We start from the raw sequence: 27695 nt of genomic DNA, 5'->3' as shown, positions 1-27695 counted from the left end.
AATGATGAGATAAAGTTGAAATTTTGGGAATAAAGTCGAAATTTCGAGAATGAAGTCGAAATATCGAGAAAAAGAGTTGAAACACAATTTCAAGATTAAAGTTGAAATGATGAGAAAAAAGACAAAATTTCGAGAATTAAGTTGAAACGTAATTTAGAGATTAAAGTTGAAATGTTGAGAAAAAAGTTTTTATTAACAGCGGATCATAGACACTGTGTGTTTATGAGGAAAAGAGAGAATCTCTTTGTTGTTAAATGCAATGATGAGGTATAATTTCACATTGATATGTGGCATAAGGCATACTGTGGAGGCAGGCACGATTCTATGTTAGTGTCTTAAACACTCATACATTAACAGGACAGAGAACAGCTCTCGTCTTCCTCTCCGTCTGATCACCTGTAGAGAAGCACAGGTGACAGGCTCAGCCTTGGTCATGGGAGAGCCAAGAGAGATCACTCGTTTATTGATCAGTGTTTGTTGTGGTGGGATAGACAACATCAAAACAAATCTACTGACTGAAGGGAAGCATGGAGGCGCTGCATGAAAGCAGCAATGGGGATTTTTATTTCTAAATTCCATACAAAACATTTTTTTATGTATCATACACCATACTGTTAACTAGAGTGACAAAGTGTTCCTTTTTTTGCCTTTTTTAGCAACTTGTCTATGATCAATAAACGCTCTCGCTCTCCCATTACGTAACGAAGTTAAGTATGTCACCTGTGCGTCTCTACAGGTGATGGTTGATAATATTTATAAAGACTGAAGCTAAATATAGCTACCAGATTAAAAAAAAGTTAGCATGTCAGTTAGCTGCTGTTGTAGCTTGCTAGCTTTCTAAGCTAACTCTGTGACTGATGTAACCTCTATTTCCAGCTGCTAAAACCTTTTATTAAACCTCTTTTTTTGTTGTTGTTGAACATGTTAAACCATACTCAGTGTATATGTAGTGGTTAGATTTAAACAGACTGAGGCTAATGCTAGTTCCTGAGAGAATGTTAGCATGTCTTGAGTCGTGCTCCATGTTGTATGGAAATAAAGGAGCAGTAAGCTGAAGGACAGTAGCACCATGAAATGACACTGATTAAGTGGTAATATGGAGTTTTTCTGATAAAATAATGTCAATATTTTACTCCTTGTTCTTGTAGCCACTTTAGCTGTATTAACATTGGCAGCTAATGCTAGAAAAGACAACTCTCCAGCCCCATGCACACTAATTCAAAACTTTGTAAGCAGATGCTGCTTTGGCTCTTGAATTTCCCTTGGGATTAATAAAGTATAAATCCATCCATCTTTTTATCTCTCTTGGCTTGATAAATCCATCTTATTTTAGATTTTAGAGTTTAGTTTCCAAGAACAATGTGAGAAAAATTTACGGTTGAAAGTCCTAGATCTGAAGCCAGAATTACACTAATTTGTTGTCAAGCTTTCCCCATAGTTATAACACACAGTTGTTTGTCATGCATGTTACAGGGCTTTATAATAAGAGCAGCCTCAAAAAAAACCTTTATCAACTTTGGCACCAGAAATAGGTAACTCACCAGTCATGAAAGATGCAGTGTAACTTGAAATTAAACGGCCTGTATTTGTCTTCCATGGGCTGTGATTTTGATTTGATTTTTCTTCTTCTTCTCTCACACTTCTCCAAATGTGTTTGTGTCACATTGGAGGCCCACCAATGTCTGCGTTCGTGGGTTTGCAATGAGCTCATGGAAAAAGACCCGCAGTGTGCTGGGGAAAAAGATGCCTTTTTGCCAGGAACATTGTTTATTCTGTGTTTGTGTAGTAATATCACAGACCTCGCGCTATTCTTCTGCATTTGTTTGCATATAAGCAGCAAATTATGACGGTTAAATTGGACTTTAAATTCAAATCCATCCATTGTTTTGGGTGTGCAGAGAGTAGAGCTGAGTCTGCGATAAATTCCATTAAAATGACCTTTCAGTTGTGTTTCTGTAGTGTATTTTGTTGTGTTAGTGGAACTGTGTGATGTGTTTCAGTGAGTTGATAATGTAAATGTTGACTAGAACTTGTATGTGGTTCTTAGACAGTGTGTATGTGTAAAGTGTTTTGGCATGTGTGTGTTTTTGTGTTTTTGCTACCTACCTACTGCGTTCTGTGCTCGCAGCTGGCCCAGTATCCCCAGCTGAGAGAGGAGATGGAGAGGATTGTCACCCAACATATCAGGGACAGAGAAAGCCGCACCAAGGATCAGGTAAGTTCACGAAGAATAAATGAATATAGTTTTGTTGTGACAAAAACTGGATTAATTTCTGGCAAGGTTTTCTTGTAAATGCTGTAATTATCCAGTATTTGTTGACTTTAGAAACTTTTAAACTCCTTAGAAAAAATATTACTTAACTCTTGCTTCTCTCCTTTAAATGATATTACATTTAAACAGTAGGTGTGATTGTCAGGCTATAGCTTCCTTAAACAAAGATATGTAAAAATCCAATCATTAATAAAGGTCTTTGATTAATAAAAGCTGCCTTTCTCTCACTCTCTCTCGGTTCAGGTGTTGCTGCTGATAGACATTGAGTTATCCTACATGAACACCAACCATGAGGACTTTATTGGATTTGCCAAGTGAGTTTCTTTTTTCCTCTTTTACATTATAAACATACTGAAGTACTTACAGCTCAGTAACTTCATGCACAGTTCAAGGCCTAATGAAGTATCCTATGCTGTGTTTTGTTGCGCAGCGCTCAGCAGAGAATCAGCCAAATGAACAAGAAGAAAGCATCTGGAAACCAGGTACTGTAAACCCCACACTGACAGGCCCCTCTACATTATACAGGTTATAATCCAGAGCCATTCTCCTGAAGCTGCAGGGACGTGTTTCCTCACTGAACTCATGTTTCGTCTGTTTGCCAGAAACATGACATCTGAACCTCATACAGACTTTCCCCAAGGCTTCCTCCTGTTAGCACTCAGCTCTGCGTTCTGCCCATGCTAAATGTAGCACAGCTATACCGTATTTTGTTACCCTGGGCGACAGTCCATATCCTACACAATGCAGCTCTTCTGCACGCTAATCGACAACAGTTGTTGGATCTCGAGACAACTTGTTCTTTTTGGTGGAAATCACGGCGACGCCAGCACAAAAAGAGGTCTGCTGCAGAATATTAGACCTCAGTTTTATTGAGATGTAGGAACCTTGAGACAGTTTATGACTTTAATATGAAGAGTTATAGCGTTAATATCACAGACAATGTTTCCTCTGCAAGGGTTACACAATCCTCAATCCTTAAAATCCATTGATTTATGATAGAGATTTGGTCGAGACATGAAAATCAACACAGTTTCTCAGTTTTGCCATGTTAAGCACATATAGTATAAGCTTCTGAGAGGGGATCCCATGATTGCAGTTTTTCTTAAATTCCTTATATGTCACAATAGAAAATATAGAAAAACTAAACATTCAACCTGTTAATACATTTCCTTATTTCTATACACATTTATAGTCTCATTATTTATTCTACATCTTTATTGCGAACTGTATTTTAAAACCTGTCTTAACAGTAATCAACATTTATGGTAACAGTGTTTGTTTTGAGTTTATCTTTCTTTTTATTCATTATATTCAGTATTTCATATCATGGGCACTCTTACTTGTGCAGTAAAGCTGTACTTTGTGTATGCAAGCTTTTTTCAGCTATAGTTTAAGGTCTCCTGGAGGTATTCTTGTGTTTAAGCTCTTTTTAGCTGAGGCATTTCAGTCTGGTCATCTATTTCTTCTCATAAAGTATTCATTTATTATATCATTGGCCACAGTCGTGTGTGCTATTTTGAATTGAAAGATCAGATATATAAAAACACACTCATTTAAATTTAATTATTAATGTTATTAGTATATTTTTTTTGCCCCCCCCCCCCAAATTTCCATGACCATGCTATCATCCCCTGGTGATCCCCAAGGACCCCTGCTGGACAGTACTTCATTCTCCAAAATAAACATACAGTCATTGTCAGAAATAAGAAACAAAAGTTATGGAAAGTTGCAAGATTACATTGTTTTTAAGCGCCAGTAGTAAATTAGAGTAAATTAACCCAGCTTGTAAGGACTTGGGTTGGGAACAGTAGAGTTTATGATTCAAGTCTCAGTCACACCAAGTCTGGAAATTGATCTTGTAACTGGAGGGTGCTCATTCACCTCCTCAGTACTTTCTGGGGTGCTTTTGAGCAAGCCTGAAAACCCCCAGCTGCTCAGTCAAGGGCAGTAGCCCTCACTCTGACATCTCTTCATTATTGCTGTGTTAATTTTTTTTTTTTTTTTTTTTTAGATTTAGTCGTAGATTTTAGATTATAATATCTGTCAGCTTTAGTCACATTGTAGTTATTTTTAACCTTATAGTTTTTGTCTAGTTTTAGTCGAAAACTAAAAATACTTTAGTCCAGTTTTACTTCATAAAAAGCCCTTATATTTCATTTTTTACTTTAAGTCACAACATTTAGCCAGTGTTAATTTTGGCATCTATTTTTAATTCTAGTCTTAGTCTTTGGATGAAATGTCTTTTAGTTTTAGCCACATTTTAGTCATTTCTACCCTTTTTAGTTTGAGTCTAGTTTAGTCCATAATAAGTCCTCACATTTTAGTCTTTGCTTGTAGTCCAAGCATGTATTCTCTTGCCTAAACCTGGTACCAAGTCATGGTAGTGTGCTCCTTGCACTCTGCCAAACCCGGGGTCCCTGTTTTCTACAGCTGAGAGGCAGAATAGCAACAGATGTATTGGTTTCTGACAGATTTACCCACAGTGGAGAAATATCACAGATTTTGAATGACAGATGAAAAACTACATTACATTTTAGCCTAGTTTTATGAAAACAAAGCTTACTTTTTGACAGTTTTAGTCATCACAGATCTATTTTTGTTAGTCTTGGTCTAGTTTTTGTCATGGGAAAGAGGCTGTCGATGAACATTTCTAGTTAAAGTTTTAGTCGACAAAATTAACACTGCATTTATCCACTTGAACTTATACAAGCAGTAAAACTGTGGAATTAATATGTAGGTAAAGCACTCAAATAAATGTGCAATGAATATTTAGACTGATTTAAAATAAAGTGATGAAAATACTGACACGCTTTACATGCATAGTGGAATAATATCATGGATTTTGAATGTCCAACAGTCCAGCACAAACAATTCAGTCTGGATTTCGTCTCTTTGATGAAAACTTAACTCACTTTCAGTCAGTTTTATTCACTAAAGATCTATTTTTACCTAGTCTTAGTCCCGTCTTCCTCATGGAAAAGGGTAGCCAGCGAACTTTTTTTGTCATAGTTTTAGTTGACAAGTTTAACAAGTGTCCACTAGATCCTATCTGTATCTTTAGTCAGCCTATGTTTGTGTAAAATGTTAAAAAAAGTGTAAAATAAACTGAATTTACTGTTGCAGATGGATCGATTTTTCATCTTCTACAATAAAAATAGTTGGTTTATGAGTACTTGACAATGTTTTTTAAACTGAAATAAATTATTTAGTTTATTTATTAAAGAAACAACAGAAAAATCTTTTATAAACTGCCACAATATTGAGAATTTCTTAATTGAGTTCCTGGACAATAACATTACCTTTCACAAAACTCCACTTACATTTTTGCCACATTTATTTACAGTAATCATTAAACAGATCAACACTAACAAACAAAACTTACTGTAAATACAACACAGACTCTGATTTTGCATGTTTTTACTGTTTTTTTTTCCTCTTTTAAAGCATGTAAATCTCCTCTTCCTCACGTTGAATCTTTTCTTCTGTACTTTGTTTGGTGTTTCTCTGATTTCATTTCCTGTGAGTGATTTCTCTCTTCTCTGTGTCTCGTCTCTTTATTGTCCTCTCTGTGACTTTTCTGCTCCAGGATGAGATCATGGTGAGTAGCGTGTGGTCGGTGTGTGAACAATGAATGTGTTTGATTGGTCAATTCTTTGCATGTCTGATTAAAGGCTTTCATACATAAGTTCTCATTATTTCATGCTCTGCATATTTCAGGATAAATATGTGTACAGTTACATGTCTGAGTGCTGAGTTAAAGCTGACTGTGGATTTATGAATGAGTGTGTGGATGTGTTTGTATGAAATGAGCTTTGTACTATCCTCCAGTAGATGGGCAGGTGGCTGTGGTGGGGGATGCTTGGCTGCTTCCCTTTTCTCTTTTTCTTTCAGCTGCGTCGTCACTGCAGAAACACAACACATTCTTAGAAACCTTTCCCCCCATCAGTTATCCATAAATAACGTCAGCACCCAGGGGTCACTCTACCTCATAGTCAGAGTTACAAAATACCTGCACATGCACGATCTTATTTCTTCTACTTTGAGGAATGTTGGCTCTTATTATAAATTTTCTCAACCATGTATGAAAAACTTTGATTACCAGGAGGGCAACATCAACTTTATTTTACTGCAGGGGGCATATTGATGGAATTGTTTGATGTTCTTAAATCAACACTTGTAATTACTTCACATTTAACAAGACAGGCAAATGTAAAGCTATAAAATCTAAAGATATTAAATGAACTACACACAGAATTCAGGCTAGTTTAAGCTACTTTTTGAACATGCAATCAACCAAATATTTACTGCTTATTTTAGTGTATTTCACCATAAATTTCTATTCTTTTATAAATGCATATATTAAAAGAATTTTTGCACTGAAATATCTGTAGTTCATGTTTTTAAAAATGTCCATTCCTAAGTTATCTGACTTTTAACTGAGGTCTTCCAGTTTCTCAAATAATTCCATAAGTTTTCAAAGAAAGAGGTATTAACTTTTATGATTTTTATGGGCTAGGCAATTGATTGCAAATAAGATTAAATCGCAACATGGCCTGCTGCAGTTTTCAAATTGCAGAGGGTGCAATATTTCTTAACCTGAAATGTGTTTTTTTGAGAAATATGTTTTTGAGATTAGTCTACAAAAAAATACTACTTTTCTTCATTTTTGTATGTGCTTTCTTATTAAATGAGAATGACATAAAAATTGTCACTCCCCTCTATACAACAATTCGTTTCCAATTTCCAATACTAGTTGATATCACCATAATTAGATATTTTGTCAATATTGTTCAACCTTTGTTTTATCTAATATTGTGTTGGTTATAATATAGTATTGATTACTGCTTACATGACAGAAAATACGTAAGATGAGAAACAGAATAAATAAGTGCATATCAAATTGCAATCGCAATATTGGAGAAAAAAAATGCAATTAGATAATTTTCCTGTAGTGTTCAGCCCTTATTATAATAGGACATGTGTTGTCATGGAAGCAGCCCCAGGATGTGCATATACTCTACCATCGTTTTAGGCACATGTGCATTCTGGGACCTCTTAGAGTGCAAACCAGGAAGAGCACTTTAAGTGCATTTCTCCCTAACTATAAGAAATGTATAAATAACAAAAAAATATTTTTTTGTTTAGTACACACGCCTTATGAGGTGCTGTTTTTATTGAACAGAGTCCTCCATTCTAAACAAGAAGTAAACTGAGGGCATAGGTGGAGCTGGACAGTGCTGATCTGTACTCTTCATATGTGTAATTGTTTTGGTTGAGATCCCCTTCTGGTGGAATTTTACACGTTGTGTCTTTAATACATGTAAAATATACAGGGAAAAAAGTCAACTTTATCTCCAATTTCTTGCAAAGAGTCATCAATTATTATGAAAATGTTCCTATTTTAAGTGTCTTCATGGCAGATTTTGTCATGTTTACAATTGACTGATATTTGATATTATCTTGTGGGCCACAATGATTGATAACAATGATTGATTGGTCACTAATGTGACCCAACACCTGGTTAATCCTTTTTGTAATGATCAGCCATCGCTGCACTTTTTTTATATTTTGAAAAACTTCAATAAAAAGATCTTAAGTTTAAAAAAAAGCGTCAAAATATGTGGAACTCAGCAAAAATAGGAAATTAAATGCATCAAAAGTCAAGATAAAAAATACTTTATGTTGATTAAAATAGCAAAAAAGCTGTCAATTGTAAAATAGATTAAAATATAAGACCACAGCAAAATTGATGTATACAAAGTGGGGATTTAAACCAATGCTGTGGCAAAAAACTCTGCTAAGCAGAATAGTTTACGTCCTCGATGTAATCCTGAAATGAGCAAGTCTCTAAAACCAGAAAAATCTGGCACTAACACACAGATGTCACCATATTTCAGCCAGCTTAGAAATATCAGAGAAGATTTTTTTGGACGAATTGACCTGATTCACCAAGTTTCAGTGTTGAAATGCTTATGTGATTCTGACACTGAAGACAGTTTACTTTAGCAGTAAAGAGGGGCACCCCCAATTTTAGCCTGAACAACACAAATTAAAACCCTCTTGCTCTTGAATGCATCTGAAGGAGAGCGGGGAAAACAGGAATAAAAATAGATTATCAAAAATGTGGGCATATGTACACGTTTCCCTCCAATGTATTGATTTTTTTCCCAGCTCCCTCCTGATTCACCCAAAGTAGCAGAGGCCCCGAGGCCCTGAGGACCCGACATATGTCACCTCCATAGGTAGTTGTCAGTTGGCATAACAACCACCCAGGTTAGGGGTCAGAGGTTTGAGGCGCATAGTAAACAAAGTGGTGCTCTGCATTTCCTGTTAAGAGATAAATGGAGTTCGGCTTGCAGCTTCTGTTTTACTGACTAAACAACCCAGTGACCTCCAGAAAACCCCTGAAAACACATGTAGCCTCCTTACAATAAAAATGCGCTGTTTCACATTTTAACCCTAACATCCTGCAGGATTAACAGTCATTAAATAAAAGCAAGAACCCTTTTTTTGTATTCTTTGCACCTTATATTCAGATACTGTCAAAAGAAAAGTTAAATAAAAAGACGAAAATGTCAGTCTTAAACACAGATAGCCCCCTGCACCTCCCTGCATGGTCTTTAAAAAGGTTGGACATGGACCACTCTTGTTATAGCCTCCTTATTGCCCTTGTTGCCCCCCACCCGCCCTGCTTGCAGCCCCCCTTCGCTGCCGTCCCAGCAGCCAGCTGTAATGTGCGGGTCTAACCTTGTTGCTAAATGCCCTGCGCTGGCGTATAGCTTTGTAACCTTCTCTCCACATTCTCATCCAGCCGGAGAGAGGAGTTAACGATCGGTTTAAGGTAATTAACACGCACACCATGTACTGTTTGTGTCTGTAGTCTGTGTTTATGGTGGAGAGAATGACATAAAGAAGAGAAGAAAGTAGGAAAAAAGTGTGTGAGGAGTGTGTTTAGTCATGTAGGTGAAGCGTTAACCTCCTGCTGTGTGTGGCAGGAGTAGTCTGTTAGAGCTGCAGGATTACTAATATGCTGTCAAATCTCTCATTAACATGTGTTTCTAGCATGTGAATATTATTTTAATGTGTGTCTCTCACCTGTGTGTCTCATAGGTGATCAGGAAGGGCTGGCTGACCATCAACAACATCGGCATCATGAAGGGAGGAGCCAAGGAGTACTGGTTCGTCCTTACTGCCGAGTCCCTCTCCTGGTACAAGGATGATGAGGTGAGACACCGCGCACACAAGACTCAAATACAAAGTTTACATGTGTTTCTGCACACTGCATTATTTTCCGATTAGTTCCACAGAGCTGCAGGCTTCATTCAAGTTTTTGATGCAACAGTTGATTTGACTGCTTGTTTATGTTCCTCGTAGTGTTGTCATAAGAACAAAGCTCATCGCTGATTAGTTTGTTGCAGAGCAGGATCACTTGGCAGAAAACTTTTTCCATACAAAGGAAAAATGAGGAATTCATTACATGGCAGAAAACATTATAATGATGTATTTAAAGCTCCTTTTAGCTGACTTTTAAACATACTGGAATTATAAGTGGTGCCTCTTTATGAGCTGCAAAAGCAAACAAACCATTAGAGACAACACAACACATCCAACTCCCATACTGTTCAGTTTAACGCTTTTTCAGAGTTTATATGATTCTCATGGGTTCAGAGTTTAATTTGCAGAAAAAGTGTTAATGTTTTAACTCTTTCTCATCCACCCTTTGCATGTTTGTCACACTTAACTTTTTAAGATCATCAAACTGATTTCAATTTAAGACAAAGATAACCAGAGCAAATGAAAAACGCTTTTTTTTTAAATGTTGAATTCATTTATTGAGGGAACAAAAAGGCATCAAAACCTACCTGAAATTCAAGAACAGATGAGGAACAAAGTTTTTGACATCTTTCAGTCTGGAAAGGGTTACAAAACCATTTCTAAGGCATTGAGACTACAGCAAACCATGGTGAGAGCCATTACCCACAAATGGGGAGAACTTGGAACGGTAAACCTTCCCAGGAGTGGCCGGCGTACCAATGTTACTCCAAGAGTGCTTCGATGACTCATCCAGGAGGTCATAAAAGAACCCACAACAACATCCTAAGACCTGTAGGCCTCACTTGACTCAGTTAAGGACAGTGTTCTTGATTCAACAGTAGGAAAGAGACAGGCAAAAATGGCATCCATGGGAGAGTTCCAAGGCAAAAACCACTGCTGAGCAAAATGGCATTAAAGCTCGTCTCACATTTGTCATCTATTGGGAAAATATTCTGTGGACTGATGAGAGAAAAGTTGAACTTTTTTGAAGGAGTCCATCCCATTATATCTAACTCAAGGTCGGCTCAGACTACCCATTTTTTTTGGTCGTTCATGACGGCACCATGTCAACTAAAATCTTGATCTTGTCCCATCTTGGCCACACTACAAGTTTGACCCAAACCACTCGTCATATGACGATGTCACCACTTTCTGTGTACGAGTTCACGGGGCAGCTGGTCAAAGAGATTGAATCATAGAGGTACTCTGTGTGATGCTTAGCGGTCTTTTGCTCTGACAAAAAGAAAGAAACATATAAACAATTATGGACTTTTCCCAATGTATCAACAGGAGGACAATATGGACCAGCTCTCCCTCAAATAGAACTTCAGGTATGAATGTGATAAAATGTTGAGAAAATCACTGTATGTACACATAAATACCCAGAGGGAGAAGAAGCTGCAACTTCTTCAGTCACTCTGGTAAATAATGATACAAAGATAAGAGCAAAGCCTTATCTTTGTTAACATCAGGTCAGGATGTCAAATAAGGTGACGATGCAAGAAAAATTCTGACGTGCTAATCTTGTCAAGTCATGATTGTGGAGTGTCATGGATGCATTTTTAATTATGTCACGCTACAAGACTGTTTATCATCCTGGACACACCATTATTGGGCTCAATGTTTGACAATGAGCTGTGATAACGTAGTTGGGCCAAAATCTGACCGGAACATCATACCAAGGTTTAAACATGGTGGTGGTAGTGTGATGGTCTGGGGCTGCTTTGCTGCTTCAAGACCTTGACGACTTGCTGTAATTGATGGAACCATGAATTCTGCTCTCTACCAGGAAATCCTAAAGGAGATACCGGCTAACAGTTCCTGACCTCAAGCTCAATGGCACTAGGGTTATTGAGCAGGACAATGATCTGAAACACACCAGCAAGTCCACCACTGAATGGCTTGCAAAAACCAGATAAAAGTTCCGGAGTGGCAAACTGAAAAACCGGACTTAATCTGATTCAGATGCTGTGGCATGACCTTAAACAGGCCTTTCATGCTGGACAACCTGCCAATGTGGCTGAATTAAAACAATTCTGCAGAGAAGAGAGGGCTTAAATTCTTCCACAGACTCATTGCCAGTTATTGCAACCTTTTGCTTGCAGTTGTTGCTGCCATGGATGGCACAACCAGTTATTAGGTTTAGGGGGTAATTATTTTTTCACATTGGGCTAGGTAGGTTTGGATGGCTTTTTTCCCTTGATATAATTGAAATCATCATTTAGAAACTATGTTGTATTTGATCAGGTTATCTTTGTCTAATTTTAAAATTTGTTTGATTATCTGAAATATTTAAGTGTGACAAATATGCAAAATTTTAGAAATTGGGAAGAAGGGAAAAATTTTTTTACAACAATTTAAGTGTAATGATTCGATACATCATCATCCAAATAAAGTAGTTCTTCGTATAACACTTAAATATTTTCCAATAAATCATAGAAACAGAAGAATTTTTTGTTGTATGTGAGTGTTAGCGTTGAGAGTTTATGTCCCACTGTCCTGTCCGAAGGCAGAAATGACTGTTTGTCTTGAGACGCTTTGACCTGGTGTGTTTTGTTACTGGACCGGCTGGTCAAAGCAGTATCCCATGATGCTTTGCAGAACTATTAGGAGCTAGCCACAGTCTCAGTGTCTCCAGGCCGTAGCCACAGCCGCTCCGCTGCTCACTGACATATGAGTTTGTGTGTATTTGTATGTGCGTGGAACTGAGAAGGCCTTTTACAAAGAGTCAAGACCCCCCAGAATGTCAGACACCGAAGCTGGCACCCACATGTGCATACCAGAGCCCCCTGCCCTGCCCTGCTCCCAATTATACACACACTTGGACACACACGCACACACACATACAAGCTGCTTCTAATAAACTTAGTTCATTTCAAAGAGCATGCCAGAGCAGGACTGGATCGTAGGGGAGGAGGCAGGAGTGTCTCTTGTTAGCTGGTTAGCAGCAGGAGTAACAAGGAACATCTGAGGGGGGAGGAGGAAAGTGGAGAGGTGGGGAAGAAAAGGGAGAAAGGGCCAGAGTGGAGGTTTTTGCTTTAATATCCTCTCTTCCTATCTTTTTCCTCTTCTCATTTCCCATTGCTCACTCATTCATCCTCCAAGCTTTATCCCCCAAAAACCAGAGGAAACTCTTCTTCTCTCCTCCCTTCACGTGTCGCTCCTTTCTCTTTCTGTCTCATTCTTTCCCCCTTCCCTCCCCCCTCTCTACTTGTACTGTATATTTATTTGAACATGGAACAGCGAGGGCGCACAGAGACCCAAAACCAACACAGGGTGCCAAGGCTGAAGGGAAACTGCAAAAGAGCTTCACGTTATGTTTTCTATCAAAGCTGAACATTTTTATAGTCCAGTCACACACAAACGCCCCACAAGAGGTTCTCATGAGGGCATATACACACATGTGCACCTGGGTAAACGCTCGCCAAAATACACACGGCTGATGAAAAGTTGGAAGCAGATATGTGTTTCGATTTAAAGTAAAGAAAATAAGGACAGAAAGAGAAGAAAGTTTGGGGGTCTTTTGTCCAGTTTTAACTCCACACATAAAAATGATTCTGTTTTCACTTTTACTTCTTAAAGCTGTTTTTTTTTTCAGCAAAAACTATTCATTTTTGTTTGGGTTTTAGTTGTTTACTGTAAGTTTTCAGTAAAATTAGATACTTGTCAGTGAAAAAACCCTATCACATTAATTTCAATTAACTAGGATCCAAAAACAGTGCATTTTATAGCAGTTATTTGCTTGCTTTATTGTCGCTTTCAGCACAATTTGGTTAAGCCACGTCAGTGGCTCCCTGAGCCACAGTGATGTAAAATCAGCACACCACTGCTCCTAAATGTGTCACTTTTATAAAAACTCACACACGGCTCAGTGGACAAGTCAAAAGTCACTTTTACCGTATGTTATCAACCATTTACCTTTTACTGTTCCTATATTTCCTTTTCAATCCATAACAAGTTCCTTTTTCCATGGTGAAGTTCATGCTATAATCTTCAATCTACCATTAAAAGCAGATCTGTATCCAAACAGGAAGTCAATTACTTTTAATAATCCAAAATGACACAAAAACAGTTTTGAATGCACAGTAGTAGAATTTTTTATCTTAATAAAAAGGATACAGTTAATTGCAATTAACTGCAGAAATTCAGAGATTAATCTCTGTTTGAAATACTATTTTTTGACAGCCCGAGTGGAAACCATGAATTACCTCCGCCAAGGAGGTTATGTTATTGGGAGGGTATGTTAGTTAGTTTGTTTGTTTGTTAGTTTGTTAGCAACATAACTCAAAAATTTATGGACGGATTTTGATGAAATTTTAAGGAAATGTCAGAAATTGTATAATGAAGAACTGATTAGATTTTGGGAGTGATCTGGATCACCCTCTGGATCCAGGAATTTTTTAAAGGATTCTGTACTATTGGGAGATAGGGCTAATGGCGGAGGTCTGCGAGGTAAGTGCTTTTCTAGTTTTAGTTTGGTTTCTGTTTTTTAGCATTCATTCGCTATCCACAATGGATTAATTACATATTTAATGCTCTGCCCTGTGAATTTCTGATTCAACTTGGAAAAATATAGCAATCTAAGCCTTTTATGTTGAAAGTAGAGAATCAGAACTCTGGTGCTTTGTATTAAGCTTCTAACAGCTTTGATCTGAATAGCTTTGCGAGAATGAGGCAGTAGCTATGGGTGTGGTTGTACTCAGTGTGCGAAATACCCAGCCTCAATCGGGGGGTCCACCCAAACTAGTGCTCCAGTTTCAGGCTGAAGTCTTACACAGCATGCAGTATACAGGACCTCAAGTAATGCATACACGCACATTAAACGCACATCACCCAATCTAGCATCATCGTCAACAAAGCTGCACACAGCTGCAGGACCACAGGGCAACTCTGCTCTGTGACCATATAGGACACTCACGCGTCCCTCTCGTGTGGGCGCGCGCTCACACATACACACGCATACACGCACATATGAACCCAGCCAACCGATGTATGGCAAAATATGTATTTCAATATGAAGCACAGGAGGTCTATCACATTCAGTTAATTAAGTCTGGGTTTAATAGATTTTTTTTGGAGACCCCAACTCACCGGTAGATGTGCTAGCAGCTGCCTCGCCAGAATTAGCTCGGGATGTCTCTGCTCAACCTTCATCCCTGTTTCGGTTTAGTCTTTTAGATGTGAATCCAAAGTTTTCAAGCAAAGAACTTTGCTTTCTCTTTGACATTTTTCGCTGAATTTAAGCACACTGAGTCCACAATTTCAGGAGAGTAACCAAAGCCGTAAGAAATACACAAGCTGTATGGCAGGGTTACACAAGGTCATTGTTGCGGAACATTTGAAACAGCGCCCCCTATGTTTGAAAGCTTTATCAGAGACATTATTCTTCCGTATTCTTATATGTGAATAAATTCTTTACAATGAACTTAATTAAAACAAACATGACGTACTTTCAAATGGCATTTGTAGTGACAATAGCAAGTGAAAAAATGACGTTATAAATACTTCTCAAGAGACCCCCCAAAATTTTGCAGTTGAGGGTTTCAAGGGGTCTCTTGTGTCAATTAAGGGGTCTCAGACCCCCCCCAGACCCCCCGTATTTCGCACAGTGGTTGTACTGCAACGGCTGCCTCTGGTGTCGCAATCAGCTTTAATATAGCTATAGTATAGCAGCAGGTTTATCAAAATTGGGCCACATTTCTTTAGTAAAGATGTTTCTGCTATTCTCCTGACTTGTTTCGATATGAGTTTGCAGTAGTTACGGGCGGGGTTTCCTTGTACTGCCGGTGTATGTACAATGGTTGCCTCCAGCGCAGCAATCAGCTTGAATATAGCTTTAGTATAGAGGCAGGTTTATCAGAACTGGGCCACTTTTCTTTTTTTAAAACAAGAGCAACGAGCCACAGCGAAAGCTTCTCTTGGCTGAGAGGATGTTTTTTCTCCTGACTGGCCTCAGCATGAGTTTTCCATCAACAAACTCTGCCATTCATAAACTATAGCAGCACTTGCCTGCACAGCTCAGGTTAGCTCTGGTTGCTCTGATCCTCCCATAATGAATGCGACCCTTCCCAAACACTTTTTATGGGAGGTTTTCCAGATGAATGTAAAATATATCCATGCATAGATATATAAAACAGCATATGAGGTTACTGTAGAGTGAGGAAAGTGAGAGAAAATCAAGGAAATTCATCCAGCACTCTTTTTGCCTCGCTACTTACCTGCTTCCTTGTTTTTTCACCCATCTCAAAGTGAGCAATCCTGCTTCTTCGTGCTGCTTCGCTTGCGTGCTGTCAGAATAGTAGAGTATTAATCTGTGCAATCAAGATGATTTTGTCGCTGAAGCTTGCTCACGTTCAGACATGGTGTTGTTGTTTTTCAGTAATGTGAGAAGTAGAGTCTTCCATTTTAGAAATATATTTCTATAGGCTTCTCTTCACTTTTCATGCTATGTATTCAAATATGATATTTAAGTTCAATTCAAGTCTTAAAATTTGAATTGAGTGAAGTCTTGCACAATCAGATCAGAAAGTTTTTCACTCACAAAGCTTAGTTGGTTTGGGGAACATTTGGATGGCCCAACATTTTGACTTAAATATTTGATGTTAAAGTAGACTCGATAATTGGAGATGTTGATGAACATGTAAATATATTACATGCTATTCATTCATGTGTGAATACAAACTTAAGGCCACTCCTGCATAAGTCCAAAGTCAGTAATTTCTAACTTTGGCAATGAGCAGATAAATCAATGTCACTGTAAAACTGAACAAGTTGAAAATACTCTTTTTTGTGTGTGTGTGTGTGTAAAAACTGATAACGTTATTAAGTAGTGGTAGTAGACATACTTATTTAATAATCCCTGGTGAGTTGATAAAATCAAAGCATTAGAGGCAACTGATTACATAAAAGTTTCAAGTAATTGAAAAAATGCTGTTTTGTAGCAGGTTCTTAGCCATTTAAAGCTATATAAACTCAATTTACTCATACATTTATGTTGTGTTACCTTTTTTACGTTAAACTACACTAGAAACTTTACTACACTCACAACATTCTTGTTAAATTCAACTCAAAACAACATGTTTAAGTACTTTTCATACATGTTCTTTATCCACTGTAATTTCCCTTTAGTTCTATAACAAACTTTAATTTTGAATCTTTATGCCACTGAGGGAGGACAAACTTAATTGACTTCAAGTGAAAATAAAAGAAAGGTGTACACTGAACCAGCAAGTCCTCTTCCATCATTTTGAGTATAACATCCTTCATGTTGCTTTCACAGGTGGGACTTCCCTAACTCAGTCAGTAACTTCACTCATGGTGCAAAAGTGTCTGATGCCCAAAGGCATTCTGGGATAACTCTGCTGTCTAGGGGAAAATTGTCAAATAATTTGCGTACAATTAAAAAAATACTTAGAACGATCGAGTACTGTGTTCTTAAAACTAAAAATGTGTTTTATTCATTTAGAAAAATAAAGCTAAAATAGCTCTTTTGGATTTTAAAGTTAACACAACTCCTTTTTTAACAGCCTTCAACTGTTCAGTCTTACAGTGTTGGATGAATCATAAAGGGCCTGTCAGACATTATGCTTGTGTCACCTATGAAAACTAAGGATATTTCCTTTATATTTAATTTTGTTTTGGTTAGTTTTTTAATATCCCAATACAATTTTATTCCGTTTTAGTTTTTCATTTTAGTTTCAGTTAACTCAAAAGATTTTTATATTTTAGTTTAGGTTATTTAGCTTGTTTTAGTTTACTATAATAACTTTGCTTTACACCAACTCACAAACCAGCGCGGCACCGTTTTATTGACTGCCGCTCGTCATGGGGAAAACCCTCGCCGCAGCCCGGTTACACACACACATGCACACACACCACCCCCAGACACTAATAATAACTTTGAAGCCAACGAGCGGTGCCAGGATGTTTTGGTTAGAGTGCATGTGTGTGTGTTTTTATGTGTGTGCCTAGAAACCTTCTGGTCTGTATTACCACAGGACATGCCAATTCTTTGAATCAGGCTGCTCTGTTGCTTCCCAAAGCAGAAAAAAAGAGGGAGGGAGATGTGAATCAAGGAAAATGGCTTAAAAATGCCACAATGGGTGATTTTTATATAACTTTATGATCAAAATTGGACTGAAACTGATTAAAAAGCACCTAAATATACGTTTCAGACACCACTTCAGTGTCATTTGCTGGCTGTATTTTCTTTGGCTGCCCCTTTTGCCTCTTTATGTGTGCCCGGGTTTCCCTGCTCATGCTGTAAAGCTGCCAGAAAGCCAGACTCGCCTGGTCATCCCAGCTGTAAACATCCTGAAGAGGGGGGAGAAGGTCGACTGCTGCTTTCAATGCACTCACCAGGAACACGTCTGCCATCTCTGAGTGTATATGTGCTTTTTTTTTTTTTTCTTTTTTTTTTTTTTGCTGTGCGACGTGGTGGCAGAGGCTTTAAATGGAAACAGGTTGCTTTGTGGTTTTTCCTCGCTCTGTGATGGGACACTGTGTGAACATCCCTGCCCTTCTTCTTCATTGTTTTTTGTTCTTAAGATGACAAAGGCAGTTTAAAATTGTTAGCTGTGGCTTTTTTTATCAAACACAAGCAACTTGGTAGACAAATGTCGCCGCTGATGAAGAGCTAGAAGGCTAAACTTTACATGACGTCACCTACAAACCCAAAAACCACAAGCAATTTTCTGTCTTTCTTTGGTGAAGGCTACACAAAGAGTCATAAAAATGGCGAATATTTTTGTATGGTGGCTTCCTGCCTCTCTGAGCATTACATGGTCATTTGAGGTAAAACCACCGAAAGTTAAGCAGGGAAGGCAGAGACGTAATTGTACATTTTAGTAAAGTGTGCATGCACTGCTATGCTGGGGGTTTACTCAGTGTTTAAGTTATCTTTTTGGGTAAGCGTGCATTTTTTTCCCTGTGTGGTTAAGCCTTTCTTTCTGGTTTCAGCTTCTGCAGGAAAATAAACAACATGATGTGAATGTCATGCAACCATCACTTCTATTTATATGAGTGTAATCCTGTTTCATCTTTGTGTTGCTTGAAATAAAGAAACAGAAACGTCAAATAGATACACAAATGTTTATTCCAAGGCAATTTACACAACTTTACAGTGATCTGATTATATTTTAGACAAGTCAAACTTTGCAAAAGTCATACAAAGTTGGGAATTTTTGTCAAACAGTTGGACTCATGTGTCCATCACTCATAAATCCAGGGTTAGGCCTGCTGCGGTGGGTGCTTTTTTTAGGCTTGTGCCTCGGTTTGTACACATGGATGAAGGGTGGTGCTGTGTGTTCCCACAGCAACTTCATGTGCCGGATGCCCTCTCTTTTTCCTGCTGCTGTAGAGTTGTTGTGAGTGCTTCCCCGGGCCAGCCTAACCAATGTGCAGACTACTGTACAACCACTACTTCCTGAACAGGTAGTCTGAACACTGGGCAGGCGGGCCGGGCCTGGCCAGGCCGAGTAGAGAAGGCTGCAAAGGAGCGGATTCATTCAGAAATACTCTGAATTATACTCACTGTGATTCCAGCGTTGATTCAGACTCGTTCTGTTCTGATAGGAAAGTGCTGATGGAGCGGGATGGAGGGGTCGGCAGAAAGGAGGAAGGGGAGAGATTAGACAGATGTGAAAGACACTGATTGGATGACATTTCCTCTTGCTTCTCCCGCTGTGAGAGGCAGAAGTCCAGACATAACTCTAGAGAAAACTCAAGCAGTTATCAGCATCTTAAAGATTTCTTTAAGAGTCAGAAATCCCTTTCATATATCTGACGATTAGCTTTGTGAATTCTGTGTATTTTCTAGTTAATATTGCTCAAATTTGCACCATTTTTTCTCCTGCAATCTTCACCATTTTTTTCCTGCTGTGTAAAATAAGCAATAGCAGACGGCTCACAAAGATAAAGACAAACAAATAAAGCACTAATGTCTAAACACACAGAAAGGGTCATACCCCATTCAGCCCAAATTTGTACAATGTAAACTCAGGTTGCCCCCGCTGACCCCCAGGCCAAGAAATAATAAATAAAACTTGAATTTTCTGGACATTTTGCGCTTCTACTCTCATAAGATGAAACTATCGTTTTAACATTAAAGATCACAAAAGCCAGCTTTTTTAGACTCTTAGTCAGACACTTAAAGAGCATATTTGTGGTCAGCTGAGATCATGCTAAGCTTGAGTCAACATTTCCACTAAAAAACCCATCTTTTATCTTCTTGGCGCGTCCTAAACCCAAACAGAATCCTGCTTTTGTAAGGAATACCTTAAGGAATTTCATTCCTCTTCTTCTCAGCTCATCTTGTTGTCTTCAGTGATGCCTCTTCTTCTTCTTCGCTCATATTTCTTGCGCCTCTGCTCGATCAGTCTCCTGTTGATTTCCCATTAAGTTAACCAGACAAAACCGACCCAAAATGTCTCCTCAAGTTCCTCTTTCAGCTCAAAAAGTGCACAAAGCTGACCGGCTGGAGGCTCGACGTGGCAAACAACTGGCCATCAAGTTCCCCCTTCCAGAGACAGAAGAAGAAAAGGAAGGAGAGAGAGAGAGGAGATATGGAGAGAAGAAGAAGGAGGAGGAGGAGGAGCTCGCCGGCCCCCCATTTTTCCTCTCCTCTCTCCTCTTCCTCTCTTTCTCTCCTCCCCTCTGTCTGGCTTTTTACCTCCCCCCTACCCTCCTTCTTTCCTTCTTTCTTTCTTCTCTGGATTTTTAGGAGAAAGTGGATGGTCAAAGGTGAACAGGAAGTTTGGAAAGGGAGTGAAGAATTGGCTGCAGAGGGAGGGAACTACTTTTAGTGGAAGCGTATGTTGGTTGGCGAGGCGTTTGTGCACTCACGTTGAGGCATGGACGCGTTTGGATGTCCTCTCTTGCATCCAGTGTCGTCTTATGGTACATGTGAGCGTATATGTGGTTTTTGGAGTGATGGATGTATGTGTAGGAGTGGGTCTGGATGAGAGTAGAGGCTCCACGGCCTTTGTAGCGAGGGGCAGGAATGTCGGCGTTTTCTTGGCAAGCGGGAGGAAGCCTTGTAATAACTCCAGATGTGCAGCCCTGTGGTCTCCATCTCTCTCCTGCTCCCTCTGTTTTTACTTCTAAAGCTGATTTCCTCTCCCTGTCCGACGTGAATAAAGAGCCCTTTATGCTGCCTTCACACAGGGAGTAAAGGGGGGGGGGCTACTGGCGAAGGGTGACATAGTACTGGTAAATCAGAACCAGAGCAAAAGAGGTGGTGTGTGGAAAAAAAAAAAAAACGGTGGTTCAAAGTTGAGACATAAGTAGTAAAAGTTGCCTTCTTCACCTTCTTCGTTTCACAAACTCACGCACATTTAGGCCCCATTCTTTGGCAGACAAGAGTAATCAGCGCTAGTGTTTCCAGGTGTATGAATATGTGTGCGTCTGTGCAGCCGCGTATTTGTTTTAGCTATGGTTTCTGAGCCCCAAATCAAAGCAGGGCACAATCCCAGGAGAGACGAGTCAGCAGTACCGGCGCACAGATGGAGGGACGTGGAGGAAAGTGGGGATGAAAGAAGGAAGCAGCTCAAAAATTTTGGGGGGTGAAAAAGGAGTTGGGGAATAAAAAGAAATGAAAAATGTCGCTGAGAGAGAAGCCAGAAAAGAGGATGGAGGAAATCAATCCTCATTATTGTTGCAGTTAAGTGTCGGGTTCAGGGATTGGAAGGAGTGAATTTTAATGGGTGGGTGGGGGGAGCGCTGCGGTCGCACCAACATTGTTTCCACTGTTTGGATGACCAGGCAAGCAGGCAGCTTCCTTCACTAAGTCTTAGTCAGAAAAGCCAGAAATACTGAGAAAGTATGCGCACAGACACATCTAAAGGCGTTATAATCTGCTTGTTAACATTGTAATGAAAACCCTCTTTTTCCTCTCTAATTTAGCCTAAAGCATTAGCTCTGCACTCTTCTCTCTATCTTTTATATTTTCTTGTAAAGCATGTCAACCTCATGCTGTGGATTTAGTAAAAAATGTGTGTAGTATGCAGTCCAAAGCCACAAATTCAGCCCCAAAATGTGATCCACTGTAAGTCACGCGAGTGTCATCAGTCAGCTGAGTTACAGTGAGAGCTCACAGATATTTTTCAGGCAGAGATAGCATGTCAATCCTTCATTACTCTCACTGGAATAACAGAAATGTAAACCACAAAATGGCTTGGTGTTATTTGCTCCCTCCCTCTAAATATCAAGTCATTATTTGTTGACATGGAAGACCGAGAAACTGACAAACACATACTTGATATTGTCCAAAAGATAGTGCTGTTGTCACATGGCATTAGTATTCCAGCATTTTCTGTTAAATTGAGGAGATGAGTTTAAAAAACTGATTAGAAGTAAAAGTTTTAAATTGAAATCCTGATATGTCACTTGGTTGTGTCATATTTCAAGCAGCCAATTTAAGTGTGTGAAAGAAGGAGTGGAAAAAGTAGATGACTATTGTACTCAAGTTAAAGTTCAGTTACTCTAGTTAGATTTTATTAAAGTTAATGTAAAATAAGTGGTCTATAAAGCTACTCTAAGTAAAAGCATTTCATTCAAAGTTTGCTTTAAGTACTGAGGAGCTGCTGAGGGGTCGTACAGTAAGATATGATGTTTCCTTATCGGCAAGAACAGGAGGATAGATTTCGAACCAGGTTGTTCAGCTAAAGTCACATCGCTATGACAAAGTAAAATAAACAGCTAATTTGACATCATTAATAAAACTCATGTAGAGTTAAATTAACATTTCAAAAGTGTTTAAATCAGTCCACACTACATATCACAGGGGTGTCCAAACTATGGCCTGGGGGCCAAACGCGGCCCACAATCCACTTTTGATTGGCTCGCAGCGAATATGGTCCAGACTAGAACATGAAGCTTTTGCTTGACTGTATTGCACGTCTTCATTTCAGCACAAGGTGGTGCTACCATGCTAATTCTGTAAACAAACATTTTGACAAGAAGAATTTCTTGATGTGTTTTTTGAATTTGTAACTAAAGAAACATAACATCGTAAATGATAAAAACATATTGGCAACCAAATTAATAACAATATCTCAATTTATAGCACCCTAATGGGCTCTATGCACGTCAGGGGGTTGCGTATTTCCGCTGGAAAATAAGACCGGTTCACAACTTCCGCCCAACAATACGTGCTAAGCCAAAACGGAATCTAAACCCTCCTATACTGCCTTAATTTTTCCATTTCGTTGTTTTTTTTTGTTTTGATTGTTGTTTGTGTTTACTCTATCATCATCGCTTGGCATCCAAAAATGCTAAAATGATGTTTCAAAAACAGGTAAAAAGCACTTCTGGACATCGTTGCTGCGTGCTGCAATGTTCATCTCTAGCTAAATTTAACTCGTCATTGACAGTCAGCTCAGGTAACTCATGCAAACAGCGAGTAAACCGCAACGAATTTGCCATCATACGCCTTTCTCTTCTCCCAACTGGAAGTGTGGGAGCGGTCTAATGCCAAATGCAGAAGCAGTTCATGCTTAGAGCCCATTGATCACTGCAGAAAATGGCAGCACCAATAATATTCTAGTCCCTAGTCAGTGGTAGCCATGGCCAACCAGGGCCCCCTAAAATCTGACTGGCCTCCCCAAGGTCCTTGAATTGATTGGTTATTTGCCTTGTCAACCACAAACTGGCCATGTAAGAATCGTAATCACTAAGAATGTGTTAACCTATATTAGATCACTTTTATTAACTTTGATGTCCTTAAGGTTTGGTAAACGAAAGTGGCCCCACCATTCTTACATATTTCAGTATGTGGCCCTCAGTGAAAAAGGTTTGGTCACCCCCTGACATAAAGTTAAACTCTCTTCTTGAAAATTTGTGGCAGGTTTGGGTCCCCTCTAGCAAGAATAAAGCAGCAAGTCAACCTCATTGTAAGGAAATTCATACTGATGAAGAATATGCCCTAAATTGGAAACTCTAACTCAGTGGAAAACTTCACTCATGGTGCAAATGTCTCACATCAAAAACAACGATCCACCAGAAACATGAGCAAAAGAACGCCAGCAGGAATCCCTGTACAACATCCTAACACAGCTAAATACATATGATCACATTGAAACACTCTGCCTGAGAGCATGATGGGAAACTTCTTCCACACGTCCCACCAGATTTGAAATCACAGTGGGCAGAGCTAAAATGTATTGACTCTTTGACTCTTTACAGAGTGGAACTAACATTTCACTCAGAATGGAGTAAGAATTAGACTTCTGGAGTCAAAATCAGTTCTTAAGATATCAACACTCCAGTGTGTGTACAACCGCAGCATTGGGATGTGATGCAGGGTCATTCTCTCTATGTGCTACTATTTATTCAACAGAAGAGAAAAAAGTACAGGAGTATTGTACTCAAGTAAAAGTACAGTTACTCTGGTTAAAACTTACTTATATAGAAGTAAAAGTACTGATTTGAAAATGTACTAGAAAAGAAAAAAAAACTACTCAATCACAGCAATATCTGTAAATATAATTAGTTACTTTCCAACCCTGTGTTAAAGCCTAGAAATTCCTATTAGATCCCATATTTAAAACTCATTTTCTACAGCAGCATTAGTAGGAGACTGTACAAGGTTGATTTTCATTTCTAACTCTACAATTTTGAGTAAATGTTGGCTAAAGGTCTATTCATCCACAAACTGATAAAAGTCTTTCTACTCAGAGATCTTGCACACTGTTTATTTTTCTGTTCAGTGGGAAACTTTGCTGTACAAGACCATCTTGTCTTTGTCTGCAGAGATGAAAAGCACTGAAGATGATTTTTGGTTCTTTTCAGTCTTCAGTAAAGAAAAATAAACAGTTAATGGGCTTGATCTTGTTTAGTCCTTTTTTAGTTTCCAGCCCTTTACACCACAGTTCATAACTACCCGTTCACACCACATTCATATCCTGATGGTAGAGAGGGTCTACAGCCATCAGTATTAGCTAGTTCCAGTCAAATGCATCCATACTGATTACACTGCACTGATGCTGCACTGGGAGCAAACCAGGCTTAAGTGTCTTGTCCAAGGATGCATTCATGACATATGACTGGCAGTTGGCAATTGTACTCACACCCTTCTGATTGTGAGACAACCAGCTCTACCTACTGAGCCACAGTTGCCTCTGAAATCGACTAGTCCATCCTCTCCTGACAGAGTCCTTCAATGCTTTGGGTTAAATATGATTAAATATGTTTATTTTTAAAAGCTTCCTTACTTTTTAAATACCATTTATCGTTAAAATGATTGAAATTGTATATATATGTATAAGTATTGAAAGATCCCAAGTATCATTAAAGAACTTCTTGTCTTTACCAAAATAATTAGATGAGCAAAGCTTTGGAATAGACTCAAACAGATACAAGACGGATGAAAAGAAACCATAAAAGTGCAATATCTCCTGGCATGTAGCATAAAGCCTCTGTGTGTGTGTGTGTGTGTGTGTGTTAATTTTGACGTGTGTTTGAGACTCTGCAGGCTCTCTGCTTCCTTTGAAGGAAAATTGACGGACATCTGATGATTACTGGATGCTTTAATCACTCCTGATATTCTTTGGAAGAACACTGTCATGTGGCAGGCATCTGTATTTGTATACTTTCCAATATATTCTGGGGTTTTTTTTTCAGATTTTTTTCTCAATGAGTCAATAAATGAGATTTAATATTTGACATTAGGAAGAGATTTCTACATTTACAAAGTTTTACAAGCCTTACACTAAGTGTGTACACTCTACTTTTAAAGCTGCCCACCGTCGGCACAATCATGTCATAAAAATACACTCAGTCCAAACACACCCTCTGTCTACTTTTGTAGAACAAGTTATATTTAGGGGTGAAAATTTGACATTATGTCAGTCACTCTCCTATAAAAAGTTCTCTAGCTGTTTATTTAGCTCTTTCCATATTTTACTGGTGCTGTTTTGATGATGAAATGACAGTAGTAATTTGGGAAATTAAGGATTAGGGGTTAGGACTATGCAAACTCCCTGATGCTATAATAGGGCTCTATATTGTGTACACTCACAGATCAGAACAGAAAGCTGAGTATACGTTTGTATAATGTGACTTCATGTTTATTCAAAGGCTTGGAAATTTTCCTCACCATATTCTTACATCACATCCTTTTCTTGGATGTGAATGTTTTTGGGAATGAGCACACATAACTTTTTATTTTTTGGTGCAAAATCTTGAATTCTATGTAGGCTACTTAAATATTCTTACACTTGCTGGTTAAAAGTCTTGCATCGAAAAACTCAACCAACCAAAAATATGGAGCTGTTATCACTGTAAAATACTCAAAGTTGATCAAAATGCCAACAGTATTCATGCAGGGCAACGTTCCCTCAGGTTTTACTCTTTCTGTTTCGGGATTAGTAATACCGCTGTGTATGTTGTATTTCAATACTGTAGATAACACTGGTTAAGTTGATTGAAACTAGAAACATAAAGAGGCAAATGCGGCCATGTTTTAAAGGAAAACTACACAGCCTATTTGATGATGATGTCCAAAATCTGCAAAAGCACCAACAGTGTTCTAGGTCCACAGCCAGTGCTAACCAGAGCCAACCAGGCACCCCTGAAATCTGATTGGCCTCCCCAGAATCCTTAAATTGATTGGCTATTTGCCTTGTCAGCCAGCCACTAACTAACCATGTGAGCACTCTCAATCATGAAAAATATCTTAATCTACCTTAGACTGGTTTCTAACTTTAATATCCTCTGGGTGCGGTGTATGAAAGTGGCCCCACCATTCTTATACATTTTTATATGTTGCCCTCAATTAAAAAAGTTTGGGCACCCCTTTCTTGGGGTGACCACGCATCCTAGATTGACGAAGACCATTCAGTTTCAAGCTCCATGTACTGAAACTGACACATGTCTATAAAACAATACCCCATCCCAGTTTTAACAGTCCTTTTCCTGGTTTTAACCAGTTTAAAAGCCAAAAAGTGCACTATCCTAGCAACACTGATTTGTCTTTACATATACTCATTTCAGTGTCATTGCCCAGGCTGTTTTAACCATTAAAAGCCATCATACAATATAATGCAAGTCAAGCTTAAACACTGATTTTTCTGTACATGTTAATCAATCTCAGCATTCAGGTGTATTACTTGAAACACCATTTAAACTGTTTTTGACATATCCATTGACTGGGATATATTTCACATGCATCTGAACAACATTCCATACACCACATTTAGGAAGGGCAAAACCAATTTTAAATAATCTCTGAAGATGATTGGATGAACTTTCAGTCTGCTACATTCATTACAGGCCTTTACAAAGTAGGCATGCACCGACCTAGGAAGTAAATATAACGCAAGCTGCACAATCAGCCAGTACTACTGTTTGCTATCAGTGGGGCCAGCTGGGAAATGAAACCCTTCCCAAAGCTGGTTGAGAGAAGATGCTATAGCTACATTGTCTTCACCGGCTGCCATTGTTTACAGGCTTGCACCATGCCTGGATGTTAATTTGCCCATTTGCCCAGCAGAGGGCAGTCATACTGGCAGGGCCTGCTGGTTATTGTTTCCAAGAATAGTTGTCAACCTGGGCATGACACTGCCTACTTTCGTGAGCAAAACGCTTATCACAGCTAACTTAGTAGAACAAATACGTCCTATCTCACGTAAGCAATATTTGTGTTCCCCCACATTTACAATAATTCATATCTCTCCAGTCAATGACCAATCAGCAGTCAGCAGTTGGTGACAATATGTAAGATTTACTTGATCTTTTAGTTTGTCATTAAAAAAGTCACCATATTTGTAGTAGACATGAAACAAAAAAAAAGACTTGTAATGTAGATATTTATGTGAATAAATGTCTCAAATTTTGTGACTTAAAGCTTGAGTAAAGGCAATTAGTTCCTTTGCATGACTGAGCTCCTCAACTAAATTCACATGCCTTTTTCATCACAGAACCTTCTTTTGGTTTCATGTCAGCATGTGGCAGCGATTGTATTTCACTCAGACTCTAAACACACAGGTTGACCAGAGCGTTTACCCTCTGTCAGACAGCAGTCGCTGGACGTGTCAGGATTTTCACGTGTTTATGTGGTTAGCAGGCTGTGTCGCCTCCTCCCGCCTTCTTTGACTCTTTGGTGGTCAGCAGT

At 38.8% G+C, this 27695-nt stretch overlaps 1 protein-coding gene across 1 annotated transcript in view; it reads left to right on the top strand.

Annotated features, from left to right (window-relative positions):
• dnm1a (dynamin 1a) overlaps positions 1 to 27695 on the top strand; it is an 88976-nt gene that overhangs the window by 39838 nt on the left and 21443 nt on the right. The window contains exons 11-16 of the mRNA XM_041811674.1: positions 2129 to 2215; positions 2516 to 2586; positions 2703 to 2754; positions 5859 to 5870; positions 9084 to 9113; positions 9383 to 9496. Of these exons, the coding sequence (XP_041667608.1) occupies positions 2129 to 2215; positions 2516 to 2586; positions 2703 to 2754; positions 5859 to 5870; positions 9084 to 9113; positions 9383 to 9496 (366 nt within the window). The remainder of the gene's footprint in view (positions 1 to 2128; positions 2216 to 2515; positions 2587 to 2702; positions 2755 to 5858; positions 5871 to 9083; positions 9114 to 9382; positions 9497 to 27695) is intronic.

The sequence above is a fragment of the Cheilinus undulatus genome, linkage group 17 (genome assembly GCF_018320785.1).
Source record: "Cheilinus undulatus linkage group 17, ASM1832078v1, whole genome shotgun sequence".
NCBI classification, from domain to species: domain Eukaryota; kingdom Metazoa; phylum Chordata; class Actinopteri; order Labriformes; family Labridae; genus Cheilinus; species Cheilinus undulatus.
This window is presented reverse-complemented; position numbering and strand designations above follow the sequence as displayed.